We start from the raw sequence: 20039 nt of genomic DNA, 5'->3' as shown, positions 1-20039 counted from the left end.
GCTCCCACTTGGTTGACTGAGAGGACCATTCACAGAGACGGCGTGAACAGATATAATACACAGCTCGCTAACAGAGCGTACCACAAGCCAGGCTACGGTCGGCACAACACCTCCACGGCGTTCCTCAGTGACTATGGCTCGGACGCCGGGGTATACTCCAGTATTGGCCAGTACGAGCACTTCGTAGAGGACTATCCATACTATGAGGATAGCGAGGAGGACGACGAGGACTCATTGGAACTAGCTATCGTAGGGCTGTCACCGGTCAGTCCAACTCGCGACATGGTGTCGCTTGACAAACCGCGAAAGAAGACTGACGATTTAACGGACAAACATGCAGCGGAGCAAGTGTACGCTGGATATAACGGGCGTGTACCGCATAAACTGGGATCCTATGAAAAAGTGAGGGATTCTAAATTGTACAAAAGAACACGTCAACATGTGAAGGACATGAAAAAGCTTCGGCAATGGCCGGCCGGATTGGAGCTGTCTGGGAGAGGAATGACCGACGACGAGGTCGTCCCTCCGATAAAGGTAGGCAAAGACAGTGAGAGTGTTGACCAACCGGACGATGCTTCAATAGCAGAGAGTAATCGTCTACCGCCGTTGTCGGAAAATATAGTCTTCACTCCACGTAGTAACACAAAATTATCATTTTCGTCTTCATTCTTTTCGGATTACGGTCTACGTTCGAACAAATCAGATTCATTTTCGGGTTACAAACGAGGTAGGATGAAGACCAAATCTGCGTCTGAGGCTCAGCTAGAGAAGGAACTCCAAGCTAAAGCCGAGCGCCATATATACGCTTGTCATGTTCTTAGTAGTGTAAGGAGGGGCAGTAAAGCTGCGCAAAATTTTTCTACTTTCCGTCAGGCCATTGGTCCAAACCAAAGATCAATCCGTCCTGTCAGTGAGTTCTCTCCTCCCAAGCCTATGCACAGACATTTTAACACTTCCCCTGATAGAACTGGACACTTGTACGAAACCGCAAAAAAATCCCCTGTGGCCTTCTACATCAAAACACGTGACTCTTCCGATGTCAGTCGGACAAAGATGAAAACAGCGGACGGCCTTCCTGAAATAAATGGACGGACACTAATTCTTGGAATGGTAAACAAATAGTGAATGTTTTATCTAAGTGTGATGGTATGATCAGTTCTAACTATCTAATGATGAAGAGATACTGCCTTCAAAAACATCGACTGATGAAAACAAACGTGCGTGGATTATTACTCTGTTCTCGCCTCACCATGACAGGAGAGTTCCATGATGGAAGACACTTCCTTCACGTGGCTGTTGTTCATTGTTATAGCGTCTCTGTGATATCATTACTTTATATCGTGTTGTGATAATATACTAGTTTTTAATTATATTAATTAATTACATATGTTTGTTTAATAGTTTTACTGGATGTTATAACATACACTTGTATCTCCCGTCACGAATTTGTTCATTGTCGCTGACTGACTAGGTCCTGGAACTAATGTGTTTTATAGTATACAGCCAGTCTACGCTTTAGTATCAAACATTCCGTGGTCGATATGTATCGTCAATAACGGGGTGTCATAAGTTATAATTCGTTACAAGATTAAGTGTTGTGGTGTTTATAGATACAACTATAACAAGCGAGACTGCGACACGTGTACTTCACTATCACTGTGAAAGGCAATCAGTGCTGTTTTATAGTTATTATATAAAACATGCATTTCTTATTTTCTTATCATGAATCAGAACAAGATAGTGCCAAAATATCTGACAGTAAATGCCGGTAGCAGAGATGCCTATGGAATTGTTAAGAAGCACCTTGGGTATAAGCTGTAATCATTTATAAATTAAATAGTATGTTATATCTTTAAGTCCTCTTGGGAAGGACTTTATTCAATATGGGATAATATTCAAAGGAAAATTCCACGTGTGGTTTGTGTATCCTACTGGGAGCTTGTCAATGGCGGATATGTGCTACTATCTACTCGAATATATTTTGATAAATCTGTCACGCTGTTAAAACGTTAATTTGTTTGTTTACAATGACCAATAATAACATTCTCAAGCTAACAAAGATTCCATTGTTTGTTTAAAAGTCAGGGCAGGGTTGAAATTGATTTCACGTTTGTGTTGTTATTTTGGACACAGATTTATCGGAGAGACTCTCTAGGTAGTCTGTAGTTCAGATATCCATATTTTTGTGACAATTTCTGACTGTAAATTTGTCTTACTTGGCATTTCATTAGACAATGAATGCTCCCTCTTTAACGCAAGATGTTTACAAAGCTAAAAGCCTTTAGATCTTTTAGTTTAACTTTGAATGATCACTGTTTTATGGACTTATCATTTCAATTTTCGACTTGAAATTGCTGAATTAAATAACAGTTGCTACTACCTATATCAATAAAGTATTCACCGGAAATGCTTATCCTTAATAGAGTCCAGACAGGTTTGTATTTGATCAATGAGAAGTGTTGGCAGGTTCTCAAATACAGGGGGGTCGAGATCAATAGCACTTTGATACACTCATCAAGTATTTAACTCGACTATGGAACTTGACCAAGCAAAAATCCTTAAACCTACTTCACACATGAATGTCCAGTTGAACTTTATATGGCGTATAATCATTCAAAGAGGAATATTAACTTTACACCTGGCAAAGTAAATTACAAAGTTTATACATCAGATCAGGATCAAACCATTTAATACCATTTTTTATTCCAACAACTTTAATTTCACACATATCTGAAGGAAGAAACCGTGCGTAGTTCTCCAAATCATACTGACACGAACACCGATATTGTCGTTGTGTTAACTTTACAACTTCTATACATAGGTACACAAACAGATGGATTTCCTTCATTTTGTTTCCGTCCTACAATAATGTAATTCTTCAAAACAGAAAACAAACAGAATATTGTTTCTCTTCCAATTACTATCTTTTGCAGTGTAAACTTCTCTGTATCATAGGGGATTCAATTCTAAATTGCTTTTCGTTTAGTTAATGTTGGTTGATGATACTTAATAAAAACAACATGTCTTTTGACTGTTTCTAAAGCAGCCAACTTTGCTCGTCTTTCAGAGCACAATTTCAATTTCATTTTTTTCAATTCAATTTTAGTCTCATTCACAAAATAAATTGTACAGAGAAGCATATTTACAATCATATTTACAATCATATTTACAATCATATTTACAATCAGAGTAGTGTTCCAAGTCAGTATATGATATTTTGTTAATAATGCTGTTAATATGACACAAGTGATGTCTATGAGCACATGATATCTGACAAAACACACCACACACGTCTTAGGAATGATGACGGTAACTGAAAACCTTCTCCATTTGTGGTAATAGCACGATTCTGCCTTTTAAAGTTAGATTGATGCTCTCTGTTCTGTGAATTTGTGCCATCTTCATTCGGTTCATCGGCGAGGTTTTCCTTTACGACATTGGGTTTAAGATTTGTCATAAAAAAACCGTGTAACTTGTCTGTAGGCGTTTTAGTATCTAAATTTATCTCGATTTGATTATTGTATATGAATGTATTTTTTAAATTGTATCTTTTAGTAAGTAAATTGAAATGGAAGTTGACATCAGACAAGTCAAAGACAGAACAGTGGAGAGAAATGAGGGCAGCTGTGGAGGCCACTTTACCAGGTCTGCGACTGTCCTTGTTGTACCTATGCATGTTCACGTCCGATCACACACACGTGAATCCATACAAATATTTAATATATGTATAGTACTGAACTGAAGTACGCAGATAGATCGTGTGTGTAGATATCACTAATTAATTCTTAAGGGGTGTCCATCACGTCTCACCGAGCAGCTAGGTTTTTTTGTCGATCAGAATTTAAGATAAACATATAAATATAACCTAGAACTTAGCAGTGGGTCTGTTGTCGGAATGGGTGCTAGTAGTGATACAGTTTTTGTTTTGTTTTGATCATAGACAACGGTTAGTGTAGGTGGGTAAATTTCTGACAAGACAATGACACTGTGACAATGCACGTCATGAAGTAGCGGATATATCCCGTTTTAATTAGCAATAATTTGAATTACAATCTACCTTTGAAAACACCATCGTCAAGACAGCATGGATTGTCTGAGACTTTACTGGGACCTTATATATTCAACTGTATCAAGTCACAGTAACATTATTGTCCCACCGTCGCTCGGCTCCAGAATGGTGGTGTTATGTCTGTAATGCGACATTGAGAGAGGTAACTGACACGGTTGTTGGAGAGGCCCTAGGTATGAACCTGACGCCGACCGATCCCCGGGTGATCTGAAGCTGACGAGAAGTGGCCACGGTATACCGACAGAATCGTCCCAGCAAATGCCCGGTACCCCGGGCCCAAGACCTGTCACTCACGCGAAAACTTAACTTTGACGTATACCAACAACTTCGACCTATGTCATTGTTAACACGCACTTTTGGTGCCAGATTACGTGTATGTTTGATTGTTTCTAAGCAAGAAGGTTCGACCCTATATCAATCAAACTAATGGTATATCACATACTTAGTATGGAACAGGTAGATATCCCGTCTGTGTGTCTGATGTATTAAACCCTTGTATTATTAGAAATATTGTTTTTCTTTATTGGATATTATTCAATATTAGTTTTAACAAAGGATTAGGTATTTACAATTAATTCGGTCGTGGCGATTCTCGCTACAGACATTGAAGTAACGATATAGTTACTGTGTTCTATCATTATCTGTTAGGGGTATCCTTTCTGTGAACGTCGTATTTCATCAAACAAACTACTAACCCAACCCTGACAAATTTGATTTCCTCTTTATTATTAACATTCTTTAATAGTGAAATCATGAGAACTTTTCCTTAGAATTCTTACCATATGCAAAACTCAAAACTACATTGGCCAGCCAACGCGAAACCGGAAGTACTGTGATCAGAGCATAGCTGCTATCGTGTTTCCATTAGATAGAAAAGTATCACCTCAGAGAAAAAACTTTATAAAGTAATATTTTGCAGCTGAATTACTGTAGATGTTTACTACTGTTTAAGCTGAATCGGCGTAATGTTAAACTTGTAGCTTAATGTCTCTGGTCTCACGGTCGGCCTCCATTGAAAGAGGTAGCTTCAAGGATACAACGTCACATGCTTTCAAAGTCTTGTTCTAAACATGTCAACAGTAAACGGCAAACGACAAGCAACCTTGACGACGGTAACAAAAAGTATATCCATAATATGTCTGATGTCGAATGAAATATAACAATAGAACGTGCCTCTGTGTACGTCGCCTTAGATAAACAAAACCCAAATTTTAAACTGATCGTATGTTTTGTTGACGACTCAGTGATACTTATAATACTTATGGTAGTTATGATACACTTACAATGCTATGAATGACATAGAAAAACACCCCACCGCGATGGTCGTCAGTCAGTCAACTGCTGTCAATACACACGGCTAAACAGTCGATCACCGCTTGACACAAAGACTTTAAATACCCACCCAGACCATTGTATAACACGAGAACTTTAAAGTGCTGTTAAAGTTTGTGTTTAAACCATAATCGGTAATTTAAAAAAGTTTTTCAGTGGTAATGGGATTAATTTTCAGTCCATTTTAAAGATTTTCTCTCATACCAAAATTACCATCCAACACGAAGACCCATTTAACTGCTGACATATGGTGATCAATGTTGAAATCTCAAATAACATTTATCGAACCTAGAAATAATGTAGTTTAATGGCCATTTAAAGTATAAGTAATTGTCATATTCTCGAGTTACTAAGTGTGGTTGAGGACTAGATCAGTTGGCCGTTGTTACTTTTAATGTTATGTGATTATAAACTTAATTGTAAAGTTATTAGTAACTCAATATCAGCGAAGACAACTGTCATCGGCGATGTCCCTGGGGTGTTATGTCAACTGTACAATCCACAAGTACACTACGTGTATCAGTTGTCCCTGGGGTGCTATGTCAACTGTACACTCCACAAGTACACTACATGTATCGGCCATGTCCCTGGGGTTTTATGTCCACTGTATATTCCACAAGTACACTACGTGTATCGGATGTCCCTGGGGTTTTATGCCAACTGTACATTTCACAAGTACACTACGTGTATCAGTTGTCCCTGGGGTGCTATGTCAACTGTACAATCCACAAGTACACTACGTGTATCGAATGTCCCTGGGGTTTTATGTCAACTGTACATTCCACAAGTACACTACATATATCGGCGATGACCCTGGGGTGTTATGTCAACTGTACACTCCACAAGTACACTACGTGTATCGGATGTCTCTGGGGTTTTATGTCAACTCTACAATCCACAAGTACACTACGTGTATCGGATGTCCCTGGGGTGTTATATCAACTGTACACTCGACAAGTACACTACGTGTATCGGATGTCCCTGGGGTGTTATATCAACTGTACATTCCACAAGTACACTACGTGTATCGGATGTCCCTGGGGTGTTATATCAACTGTAAATTTCCACACGTACACTACATATATCGGCGATGACCCTGGGGTGTTATGTCAACTGTACAATCCACAAGTACACTACGTGTATCTTGTCCCTGGGTTTTTATGTCAACTGTACATTCAACGAGTACACAACGTGTATCGGATGTCCCTGGGGTGTTTTGTCAACTGTACACTCCACAAGTACACTACGTGTATCGGATGTCCCTGGGGTGCTATGTCAACTGTACACTCCACAAGTACACTACGTGTATCAGTTGTCCCTGGGGTGTTATGTCAACTGTACACTCCACAAGTACACTACGTGTATCGGATGTCCCTGGGGTGTTACGTCAACTGTACATTCCACAAGTACACTACATATATCGGATGTCCCTGGGGTTTTATGTCAACTGTACATTCCACACGTACACTACATATATCGGCGATGACCCTAGGGTTTTATGTCCACTGTACATTCCACAAGTACACAAGTAACGATACATGAGGTAATGTTAACGACAAACAAGGTAATAAAAACGATACACCAGGTGACATTGGCGTTACACGTGGTTATGTTAACCAGACGATGTGATATTAACAATACATGGATAATATCAGCATTGGATGATATCGGTGATACACGGGGTGATATCGGTGATACACGGGATGATATCGGTGATACACGGGATGATATCGGTGATACACGGGATAATATCGGTGATGCACGGGATGATGTCAGTGATACACGGGATGATATCAATGATACACGGGACAATATCAATGATACACGGGATGATATCGGTGATACACGGGATGATATCAATGATACACGGGATGATATCGGTGATACACTGGGATGATATCAATGATTGACGGGATAATATCAATGATACACGGGATGATATCAATGATTGACGGGACAATATCAATGATACACGGGATGATATCAATGATACACGAGATGATATCGGTGATACACGGGATGATATCAATGATACACGGGACAATATCAATGATACACGGGATGATATCGGTGATACACGGGATGATATCAATGATACACGGGATGATATCGGTGATACACGGGATGATATCAATGATTGACGGGATAATATCAATGATACACGGGATGATATCAATGATTGACGGGACAATATCAATGATACACGGGATGATATCAATGATACACGAGATGATATCGGTGATACACGGGACAATATCAATGATACACGGGATGATATCGGTGATACACGGGATGATAGGGTGATTCACGGGATTATATCAATGATACACGGGATGATATCGGTGATACACGGGACAATATCAATGATACACGGGATGATATCGGTGATACACGGGATGATATCAATGATACACGGGATGATATCGGTGATACACGGGATGATATCAATGATTGACGGGATAATATCAATGATACACGGGATGATATCAATGATTGACGGGACAATATCAATGATACACGGGATGATATCAATGATACACGAGATGATATCGGTGATACACGGGACAATATCAATGATACACGGGATGATATCGGTGATACACGGGATGATAGGGTGATTCACGGGATTATATCAATGATACACGGGATGATATCGGTGATACACGGGACAATATCAATGATACACGGGATGATATCGGTGATACACGGGATTATATCAATGATACACGGGATGATATCAATGATACACGGGACAATATCAATGATACACGGGATTATATCAATGATACACGGGATGATATCAATGATACACGGGATGATATCAATGATACACGGGATGATATCGGTGATAAACGGGATGATATCAATGATACACGGGATGATATCAATGATACACGGGATGATATCGGTGATACACGGGATGATATCAATGATACACGGAATGATATCGGTGATACATGGGATGATATCAATGATACACGGGATGATATCAATGATACACGGGATGATATCAATGATACACGGGATGATATCGGTGATACACGGGATGATATCAATGATACACTGGATGATATCAATGATACACGGGATGATATCGGTGATACACGGGATGATATCAATGATACACGGGATGATATCAATGATCCATAATGTAATACCCAAGTGATATTCATGACAATCGAGGGCACATTTAACAATAAACAAGTCACATTTAACAATAAATAAGACACATTTAACAATAAACAAGACACATTTAACAATAAACAAGACACATTTAACAATAAACAAGACACATTTAACAATAAACAAGACACATTTAACAATAAACAAGTCACATTTAACAATAAACAAGTCACATTTAACAATAAACAAGTCACATTTAACAATAAACAAGTCACATTTAACAATAAACAAGACACATTTAACAATAAACAAGTCACATTTAACAATAAACAAGACACATTTAACAATAAACAAGTCACATTTAACAATAAACAAGACACATTTAACAATAAACAAGACACATTTAACAATAAACAAGACACATTTAACAATAAACAAGTCACATTTAACAATAAACAAGACACATTTAACAATAAACATGACACATTTAACAATAAACAAGTCACATTTAACAATAAACAAGTCACATTTAACAATAAACAAGACACATTTAACAATAAACAAGACACATTAAACAATAAACAAGACACATTTAACAATAAACATGACACATTTAACAATAAACAAGACACATTTAACAATAAACAAGACACATTTAACAATAAACAAGACACATTTAACAATAAACAAGACACATTTAACAATAAACAAGTCACATTTAACAATAAACATGTCACATTTAACAATAAACAAGACACATTAAACAATAAACAAGTCACATTTAACAATAAACAAGACACATTTAACAATAAACAAGTCACATTTAACAATAACACAAGACACATTTAACAATAAACAAGACACATTTAACAATAAACAAGACACATTTAACAATAAACAAGACACATTTAACAATAAACAAGACACATTAAACAATAAACAAGACACATTTAACAATAAACAAGACACATTTAACAATAAACAGTACTGATCGAGGTTATATTACCTCCTGAATGCTAAATACAAACCTGGTTTTGATACACGTGCTATTTTTCAACAATTTACACGGAATGTTGAAGTTTCGTCTAGATATCAACAACGACTACCACGTAATTACGTCATGTAATAACACCAATAACATAAATTACACTTTTACCACACGAGTAATATCATCCTTTGCAGAGTCATGTGATTGGCTGAATGTCCTAATTGTTTCCATTGTGACGTCATAAATTTAAGTATGCGTTAACAGTGACGACAATATATATATATATATATATATATATATATATATATATATATATATTTCACTCGTGGTTTACACTCTAGAAGTGAATCTAGATATTTTGTCATACTCTTGAAATATATATGAAATTAAACTGAAAATCATTAAATAACCTGGCGTATATTGTAATCTACAGTATGTACGTGTGTAGTTAGATTTTATCTCAACCCCTTCTCGAAAGAGCAGACTGGTCCCTTATTGACAGAATAGGTAGAGAAAACACACATTAACTAATATTAGAACACGTGAAGCACACACTACATTATTGACCTAATAACAATAAATTTAATCAGGATATACCAACCCCCATAGATTAGATTTAAAAAATAACTGGAAATCCGAGTTAAACAGCTTTCCAAATCGTCCATTTTTAATGAAAACGTACACCTCAGTATTAATGGTGTCTTACAGACGGATATTTTCTTTTGGTCTGCACAGGACATGGACACACACACTGGTCAATAGTGTGGGTCAATATTGACACTATACTAATGCTGTAGTGTATACATGGCAGATAAGATGGTCAAACATTGGGGAACCAGAAAGTCAACAGTGGCGGTAGTATTTAAACACGGAAAACACGGAATACACATTTGTAAGAGAAAATGGTAAATATGGAACGGTTAAAAATAAAAACACAAGTGCTCTAAATCTCCTCGACTGTGTATCGACCAAAGGAGATATCTGTATAGGACAGTGGGTTCACATACGATCACATACTTATCGCAGAACAAATAACACAATAAGATACTGACTTGCTTAGAATTACTTTATAAACTGTTTCAGAGGGTTTCATTCACAGGTACAAGCATAGCTTACTCTAACTGTCTTTACTTCTTCAGGTTAGTGTAGAATGAAGTGTGCCAATCGAAATGTGATTGATACAAGGGAAGTAACTCTAACAAAAATATGTTTCTGGCATTGCAGAGATTTGTATTTCAAAGAATTATAGCATCCAAAATTTTATGATATCCTAGCTTTTAAACAAACACTTTCTTTCGAAACTATCCTAATATCCACATGCTAGATTGCTTATATTTTCCCCGGCAACGCAACACACGACAGCCATCTCGCTGGATACGGGAGTTCCTGAACGCCATTGATCCATACGTCATTGATGGCGTCGTAACACTCTATAGATCTTAGGATCCTCCCAGCCACTGTAGACACACCTCCTATTATGTAGATCTTCCCACCTAAAACAAAACATGTATTATAATTAAATGATATACCTTTGTTTCAATCTTTTAATTTCTCCAAGAATGCATTTCAGTACCCTCCATAACACCTCTGTAAACAGCTCACTCCATTACCAGATTCCCGAAAAACGTACTTGATAAACAATGCTGTAATATTTGTCTTCCTTAGACATCTATCGTAATCCCTGCTTCATTTTAGTTGTTTGGCATGAATAATTTATCCTCAGCTAATACATATATGCATGTTGGATTATGTTGATGGACAAATTTTTGAGTCAAATATAAAAAAATCACGATTTCCATGAGGTATTTTGGCGTGTCAAAAGTAATTCTATTCTCTTTTGACAATTTGCCATTTCGAACTGAATTATGCATTTATTTGGCTTGTCACCTTATGTTGAATGATTATATAACACAATGACACGTTCAACAATCATTCGTTGACAGAGTCATTATTCCACATGGATACCACCATCTCCGTTCACAGGGGTGCATTGTGACTGTAAGGAATGACAACTCGGGTACAGTTTGAAGGATTTGCTACCTACCAATGACGGCACTTCCGGTGAAGTGTCGTGCCAGCACCATGTCCGTTTTGTGTTCCCAAACGTCACTTCTCTTGTTGTAAACGTCAATGGCAGCTACACTGGTCAGCACGGAGTCGTTAGTAGTAAATGATCTGATTGCACCTCCGCACAGAAACAACTGTCCATTCACCGATACAAGGTTACCATGGCAACGTGGCATACGCAGGTCCTTCTTTGAAGTCCACCTAAGAATCACCAGAGTAAAATCTGCTTTAACATCCAAGTTCTTATCCAAACTTTTGGCAACAAAATTATTGTGTTCTAGAAAATTGACATAGGTTTATTATTTAAAAAAGAAAAAATCTACATTTCAAAACGATGATAATTTATGATAAGAAATGTGTTGTATAATCTACCTTTAATATCATCAAGGCTCTTTGGTCATGATAGATTGCACTCTAAATTTTGATAAGTTATTAAACTACTTACACATTTTCCCGAGGGTCGTAGACTTCGACACTACCTAAGACTGGGAGTCCAGATTTGCTATCGACGGATTCACCGTAACCACCAACAACGTAGAGAGTTCCGTCCTTGACTGCACCTCCCATCCCTAATCTGGCGACTGTCATAGGCTTCACAAAGATCCAGCGGTCCGTCTTAGGGTTGTAACATTCCACGGAGTTAAGGACCCTGCCGAGAAAGTTCACAACATATATTCTTCATCTTTTAAACCATATATAATGTAAGGTATTTAAAAAAGTTTCTGTGGAAGAGAAACCAATATATCAAAGTTTCTAATCGCCATTCAAATGTTATCTTCAAACTCACTGAGAAACTTAAAAAAAAAAAAAATAATTATAAACATAAATGATCACTCCCCCCCCCCCCATTGTACGTATGTAAATATTACGTCTGAGAGTCGACGTAGTCCAGATGCTGTCAACCGTAATGAGATAGAACAAGGGAATTTGTAGATCTGGTTTCGATAGTGTGAAAAAAAACCCGTTATTTATTAGAAAAAAAATATAGTCCCATAGTTTTATAAAAAAAATCCTTTGGGGCTTGACATAGGCACACCTACTACAGACAACTTCAGCTCGTGCTTAAGCACTTATTCCAATTGTTGATTGAACTTAAGGATATAACATGAACATAAACATGATTTACAATAATTTTCATCGGAAAATTTCCTTGTGTAAAATTACCGTGAATTTCCATCTTGTCCACCTATTGCGTATAGCATTCCATAAAGAGAACAGACCACGTGATGCATCCTTGGTGTTGCCATGGACGCTATCTGTTTCCACTCATCCGTCTCCAGGTCATAAACAAACGCATCGCTGGAAGGTATGGATATCTTTTTGGACTTGGATGGGTCCGAACCCCCTAGATCGTGGAAATGAGTGTGTTTTATTGTTACGCTTGTGGTAACAAGACAAATTTTGATAATGACCTCATATTTCAGGACGAATTCTGTTAAATGTTGAACTTGGTAGACAGATTACTTAAGACGAGCAGAAATTGCCATTTATAACCAAAACAATAGTTGATAATTTTATTCTGTAGACAACAAGAGTCCCAAGGGAACTGCATCACTCACCTGGGTAATTTAGGTAATCAGGCAGTTGCTAAAAAAATTCAAGTATGACAAACAAGTTCTGATACAATTTCCCTATTGATTCACTATTTCATAACAAGACCCATCATTTATATAAAATTGAGCCCCTTTTACTCAACAATGTTTCCGATAAAATTTGGGCAAAATACATGAGTAGTAGGCTTTTAACTGTCTCAAAGGTATAACCCAGAAACTATGTCTCAAGGGTTGAGGCAAGACACGGGCCAATTCTTACATCATGACTGTGTTTATCTCTTGATGACCGTCATTGCTATATATGGTTAAAGAGTGGAGATCTCAACGGTTTCATAGATATAGCCAAGAAATCAATTTCAGAGGGGCGGGGCCACACCAAAGGGCCAGTACTTACACCACGAATATGTTTATCTCTTGATGCCCATCATTGCTTTATACAGTTATGGGGAGGGTATCTTAACTGTTTCAAGGATATTACCCAGAAATTAAGTTCCTTGAGGCGAGGCACACCCAGGAATACGCTTTACACTATGACTGAGTTTATCTCTTGATGCCTAGCAATGATATATATGATTATGCGGTGAGGATGTCAACAATTTCAAAGTTATAACTTAGAAATTGATTTCAGAGGGGTGTAGCGGCACGTAAGGGCCAGTTCTTACATCTAGAATATGTTTATCTCTTAATGCTAATCATTAATACATATGTTTATGGAATGGTGATATCATGTGTTCCAAATGTATAACACATTTCCCCTATTGAGCCCATCCCATCCTCCCCTATGGGGCCAATATCCATCACTTATACAAAATTGATTCACCTTCACCTAAACATGCTGATAACCAAATATGGACAAAATCCATTCATTCCTACAGGATGAATAGGGTTTTAAAGAATGACTCTATTTCCCCTATAAGGCCCCACCGTTCAGACCCCATGGGGCAGAGAACTATCGTTTATACAAAATTGATTCCCCTTCACTAGACAATGCTTCAGACCAATTTTGGGTAAAAGTCAGTCATTCCTATAGGAGAAGTAGGATTTTAAAGAGTTTGCTTTATATTCCCAATTCGGCCCTGCCCTTCAGACCCTAAAATGCCAAGAACCAAACTTGATTTTCCTTCACCCAACAATGTTTCCGGTTAAGGAGTAGGACACACCATCCCTAAGGATGCTTCCAACTAAATTTGGTCAAAGTCCCCTTAGTCGTTCATGACAAGTAGCGTTTTGTAGTAAAAAGTCGACATCGACGGACGACGGGCGGAGGACGGACAGACGACGGACACCGCGGTATCCCTAAAGCTCACTTGGTCCTTTGGGTAAGGCATGCTAAAATGTGACAAATTGTTCAATATTCAAACTCATCATATCTGAAAGCTGACTACATGTTCTAACCCAGGGCCACTTTTCAATTGCAGCTGACACATTCTAGATACGTTCTGCGCTTTATTAATTTCTATGAAAGGTCCGGAGTGACCATTCAACGTTTCTCACCGACTAGGTACATCTTCTTGTTGATGATGGCCGTTCCATGATGGAAACGAGACTGTGGTAGGTTGGTATAGTGTGACCACTGGTTCTTCACCGAGTTGAATCTCTCTACGGTCTTCACTGTAATATAATTATGTTCTTCAAATTCACTTGTACCAAATAAAAACATATTATTCGTTGAACTTTCCTTTCATGTCTTAAAATCTACATCACTGTATATTAATTTTTCTCTGTTCCATAAAGACTGGGTTCTATCTCATACCCTACCTTGTTCAATCGACGCTTGACGCAATTTGATTCGTGTCTGTACGATTCTCTACCATAGTACGAAGCAAACATTGATGTAATGTTAGGTTAGTTCAACCATGGGCATTGATTGCCACTAATACTATTGATATGAAATCGGCTTTGCTAAAAAGCATTCGGATGTTATATATATGTAAGATTATTATCGTCTATTTCATGACATCACTTCAGTGGTATAAACATTGTTTTATGGGAAACTTCATAAAAATTCAAATATAATTGTATTGGACTATATGGATCTTATCATACGCATTCAACATTGTAAACCAATGTGAAAGTTTCGTGCCAAATCTGGAACCTTCGACTTCTTCATTGTAAGAGACGATACATCTGCGTTTTTACGAAATGTAACGAAGATTCTCAAGTCTTCACACGATATGATGAACAAGACATCAGACGTGCTCTTAGCCTGATTTGCTATTTATTTATTTTCATAGTTTTTGTAAAACATAAACATAAAACATGTATTTAAAACAATAAATAAAAGTGTTTTTTTGTTTGTTAATTTTGCTTGTGTTATCAAAACATTTTTAATTTTAATTCCACATGAAAGCTTGAAAGGATAATTTGTAGCAAAAGATAGTTTAACCAATAAGCAGGGCGGACGTTTTCAGTGACCAGTAACCAATAAGCAGGGCGGACGTTTTCAGTGACCAGCTTTTAAATGCAGATCACATAGATACCATTGGTTGGTTTACTTAATTTTTGACTACCATGGATTTTCACACACTACATAAAAATGCCTGCAAACAAAATTTTAAGTGATACAAAATCTACAATGCAGACATTCATCCCAAATGGAAATTAGTTAACAAAAAGGCCAGGCGGATTCATTCATCATTGATAACGAATTCTTAGTCTTACTATCTAAAACAAATCGAAAAATGTTACGATAGCAACCGAACATGTGGGATGTTGAAATTGTTTTTTCATAAAATTCTTAGGAACGATATCACTAATGTACGTGCAATGTATCTCATGGTTAAACAGATAGTTTAGCACAATGAAATCAGTAACAAACAATTCATCTGTGTGGTTATCCAAACCAGTACCACTCTCAGACAGCTCATCTGTGTGGTTATCCAAACCAGTACCATTCTCAGACAGCTCATCTGTGTGGTTATCCAAACCAGTACCATTCTCAGACAGCTCATCTGTGTGGTTATCCAAACCAGTACCATTCTCAGACAGCTCATCTGTGTGGTTATCCAAACCAGTACCATTCTCAGACAGCTCATCTGTGTGGTTATCCAAACCAGTACCATTCTCAGACAGTTCATCTGTCTGGTTATCTTAACCTGTATCGTTCTCAGACAGCTCATCTGTCTGGTTATCCGAACCAGTACCGTTCTCAGACAGCTCATCTGTCTGGTTACTCGAACCAAGACCGTTATCAGACAGCTCATGTGTCCGGTTATCCGGATAATTGACAGCACCAGAAAACTTACCTGTTCGATTATCTTTGGCCTTAGTGAACTTCTGGAACGCTCCCACAGCAATAATGTCTCCTGTCTTAGACACGTAAGAGGCATCCGTAGTAACGCCTAATTTTGGTGTGTGCTCCACCTCCAGCTTCACATTTCTCATGGAATGAGAACTCTGAGAAAAAAAGTTATTTCAGTGTTGTTTTCTGTGTATGCGGTACCGACACGTGACTTTTCAGACTGTGTCAGGTTTAATATTAATAATGATTGAGAGATGACAGTCACTAGATGTAAATAGAGTGGGATTACATCCACAACATCATACTCAATTTATTTTGTTAAACATGCGCAATTAGAATTTTGCAATGAATATTTGAATTTTGGATTAGCAGCTGACTTAATGCAAACAATGCCACTACATACGATACCAGTTCAATATCACCATCTAGCCCTGAGCCCCAACATGGTTAGAGTTCGTCATTATACAACCAGTCGAAATATTATCAGTACTTTGTACATTCCTGGGTGACGTGTTTCCAGAATCGAGGATAAACGCTCCCCACCCCAATCCCCTCTAACCCAACCCACCCTTCCTCGAAAATTCAATAGACGAATGAAATATAAATGAAATTAAGCTGTGTACATGACTTTTCGTGTTTGTGATGAATTACCTACCAAGTAGACACTGCTGGCTTTCTTTGTCCTCAGGTTCTGAGGGTCGGACAGTGCTGTCCTTGGGTGGACCATGGGGATGTTTAGGGGGTCGTCCCGGTGTAATTCACTAGCAGACACTAACCTAAACAATAGATACGTTTTGGCTCTTTCTAGTGGGTCAAAGTTAACCATGGGATGGGTCAAAGTTTTTTCAAAACGGTATGTATATTTCTGTTGCTAATTTGAACCGAAATCTACGCGATTGCAACAATGTAATTGAGACTGACCTTGTTAATCATGTCTCCCAATAAAAACAAATGGTAACATTCACAGGTAAATACAAGAATGCATAAAATTATTATATAACAGTTCTAGAACACGTCAAAACAAGAAGAACGTTTTAGAGGGCGTTTCGATAACTACACTTCCATTAAACATTTTACGAAAATTTCCACAAATGTTTACTTGAAAACATGAACAATAATTAGTCATATATACCAATTTGCGTGTAGAATGGCGTTCCTTGTTTCTTGGCATTCCCTGAGAAGATCTGTGACCTCGAAACACCGGAAGAGTTCCTCATGAGTCATGTATGGGAATCGCACACACGACATGACCTTGGACAGGTGTCGGTGTCGATCGTTCATGTCATGTGCTATCCATTTCAAGGCCACTTGAAACACCTCTATCTCGGAGGTGATATTAAGGTCATCACGTGATAGGATCATACACAAGGTATTTACATCGAGAAGAAAAAAGGATGTGTGATCCAAAACATCAGGGAACTGTGTACTCACGTGAGAAACACATACGTCATACAGGTCACTGCACGTGACCACTCGACCACTCTGCAGGACTGAAAGAGATTTCTCTAATGGCATACTCATCATAAACTCAGCACATTTGTCTTCAAGTAATGGTACGTTGAGGTGTTGTGCAATCACAAGAAGATCAGCTACTAGCAATGGAGTGATCTTTAAATTCCCTGTGTAAATCCAATCAAGGAAGACAGAGAATGACCTTGACGTCACTCCGCGAAGCCGAATTACTACTGGTACCTTCTGTTTTTCTGCTCCTTTGAAGAAAACATGCGAGAAGTATTCACTGAAGCAGGCCAGTGCTACACGATGGGCCATGAACTTGGACGTTTCAACGTGAATTTCTACATCGCATATCTGCTGGTTTTCTTGGAGGAACTTCATATACTCGCCGATGTTTGAGAAATGGGTGAGCTGATCGACTGGCAGACTCTGTAGACGACATAGTGCATTTGACAGGCAAGGAGACATGTGTCTTTCGTCTCTATTAATCAGTCTAAGCATGTGATCCAGGTCTGCTTCATGGTTGACAGGAGAGAGAGTGTTAAGATCATCAAGGACCATGATAAGCCCTTTTCGAAATTTCGGTGTACCTGTCTTCTGCACTTCCGGTGTAACTCTCGAAATCTGTCTGGTGGTCATAGCATTCTCAACTTGGTATGCGCCTAGAAAGAGGAAGTTCAATTTATACATGTACTTAATTAATCGTAATCCCCATGGAAATAATCTAACGGGTGTCCTTATGAGTCGAGGCATTCAATGTGAACAGCGCACAAGAGATATTGCTGTCTGTGATATGTGTCGACCGTTATCAGGCATGAAATGATATATTTTACAATCTCTTGGAGGTGTTACAGTGAAAAGAAATATCTTCTCATTACAGCAATGCCTGTATATGTAACCTTATATACAGTAGTTGTATTCAGATTACTATAATTTCGGGGAAGAAACAACAGAACAGTAGAAACATGCTTCAGCCATACATACAACCCATCAACATTTCAAAACTAAAATGAAAGGTTGCAATCATAGAGCTAACCTTTAATTGGCGTGGATGTCCTGGGGACGTTCTGACAGTCATTCGAACAAATCGATTCATCGAAGATTACACTTCGAAAGTTGTCCGATATTCCAGAATCGGTTGTGATACACCGACACTTCTCATTCCCCGACATGGCAACACATCCGGTCCGGTTACAGGTCATCACCGGCTGCCCTTTACTCGCCAACATTGGCACCTCAGCGTACCTCTTTGACTTGGTGCCTTTCTGAGTGTATGACTGTGGCTCTATGCTCTCGGACAATTCCTCAAGTTCGGCTGCAAGTGAGCGCTCCAACTCGCTATTTGTGACATTAGGCGGAACGAAACAATCGGTCATTCCTCCAGATTCATTGTGTTTTTGTGATTGTTCCCATTCCTCTTGTGGATTGAGACCATGGGTCGAACTTAGACACGTGAGACTGTCCTTCGTGTAATAGGAGGAAAAATTAAAACGAGGCATCTCTGCGGTGTATTTCCATCTATTGCCGTATATGAAACGCGGGTCTTTATGACTCGTGTCGCGAAGCAGTAACTGGCCGCATAACAACTGATGACGTCACAATTAGAATATCATTTACCGTGAATGTGCGCGCAGGAACAATGACCGCGCTTGCCATTATTGGGTTCTTACCACTTGTAACGTTTCGAGTCTGCTACTAAATTAGGATGTGTGTGCCGTTCCGGACGAAACGAACATACATGTACTCCGCTTATGTGATCTAATCCCTCGCAGGAAACCCAAGACTAATATATACACATATATTACAATTTATTACAATACACTTAACTATTTCAGAATTTACTTTTCTTCATCAATATTGTTGAGTCACGTCAGGATCATTCATCCGGATTCTGCACTTCGGAACACCGTTGACGGCGACTTTACATTACAGTGGACCCCACTAGTCCGGAAATGTCATCACGAACTCAGATTTTTTTAGATTGTCACGTGACCCGATACTTTCAGCTTTAACATAACATTATATGTGGACAAAATGTTTTAAAGAAATTTAAAAAAAACGAATGCAGTATTACACATGACACCATTTTGTGATTATTATAACTAATTCTAATTTTTCTATCAATCATCATAAAAAATACCTTAAACCTCTTTAACATGGACAGTCAGTTCTCTCCTGTGTTGTAATTAAACAAGGAATGTGGTGTTGAAT

The 20039-nt window shown here is 38.2% G+C and overlaps 1 protein-coding gene across 1 annotated transcript; it reads right to left on the bottom strand.

Annotated features, from left to right (window-relative positions):
- Positions 1 to 10841: 10841 nt before the first annotated feature.
- On the bottom strand, positions 10842 to 19327 carry LOC132555316 (kelch-like protein 2). The gene is made up of 9 exons (XM_060219672.1): positions 18865 to 19327; positions 17506 to 18490; positions 17029 to 17149; positions 16378 to 16528; positions 14627 to 14743; positions 12744 to 12924; positions 12025 to 12228; positions 11557 to 11780; positions 10842 to 11005 (listed from the first exon to the last, which is right to left on the bottom strand). The coding sequence occupies exons 1-9, from the start codon at positions 19325 to 19327 to the stop codon at positions 10842 to 10844; spliced, it is 2610 nt and encodes an 869-aa protein (XP_060075655.1).
- Positions 19328 to 20039: the final 712 nt, after the last annotated feature.

Source organism: Ylistrum balloti, unplaced genomic scaffold (assembly GCF_031769215.1).
Source record: "Ylistrum balloti isolate Yb309-2 unplaced genomic scaffold, AGI_CSIRO_Ybal_v1 Utg370470, whole genome shotgun sequence".
In the NCBI taxonomy this organism is placed as follows: domain Eukaryota; kingdom Metazoa; phylum Mollusca; class Bivalvia; order Pectinida; family Pectinidae; genus Ylistrum; species Ylistrum balloti.
Note: the sequence above shows the minus strand (reverse complement) of the source record. Positions and strands in the feature narration are given on the sequence as shown.

Coding starts and splice junctions, on each gene's coding strand:
- LOC132555316 (XM_060219672.1), bottom strand. CDS start 19,327: ATGCCTCGTTTTAATTTTTCCTCCTATTACACGAAGGACAGTCTCACG. Junction 11,781..12,024: donor TACGACCCTCGGGAAAATGT/GTAAGTAGTTTA, acceptor GGTGATTCTTAG/GTGGACTTCAAAGAAGGACC. Junction 11,006..11,556: donor CACCGGAAGTGCCGTCATTG/GTAGGTAGCAAA, acceptor GTTTTGTTTTAG/GTGGGAAGATCTACATAATA.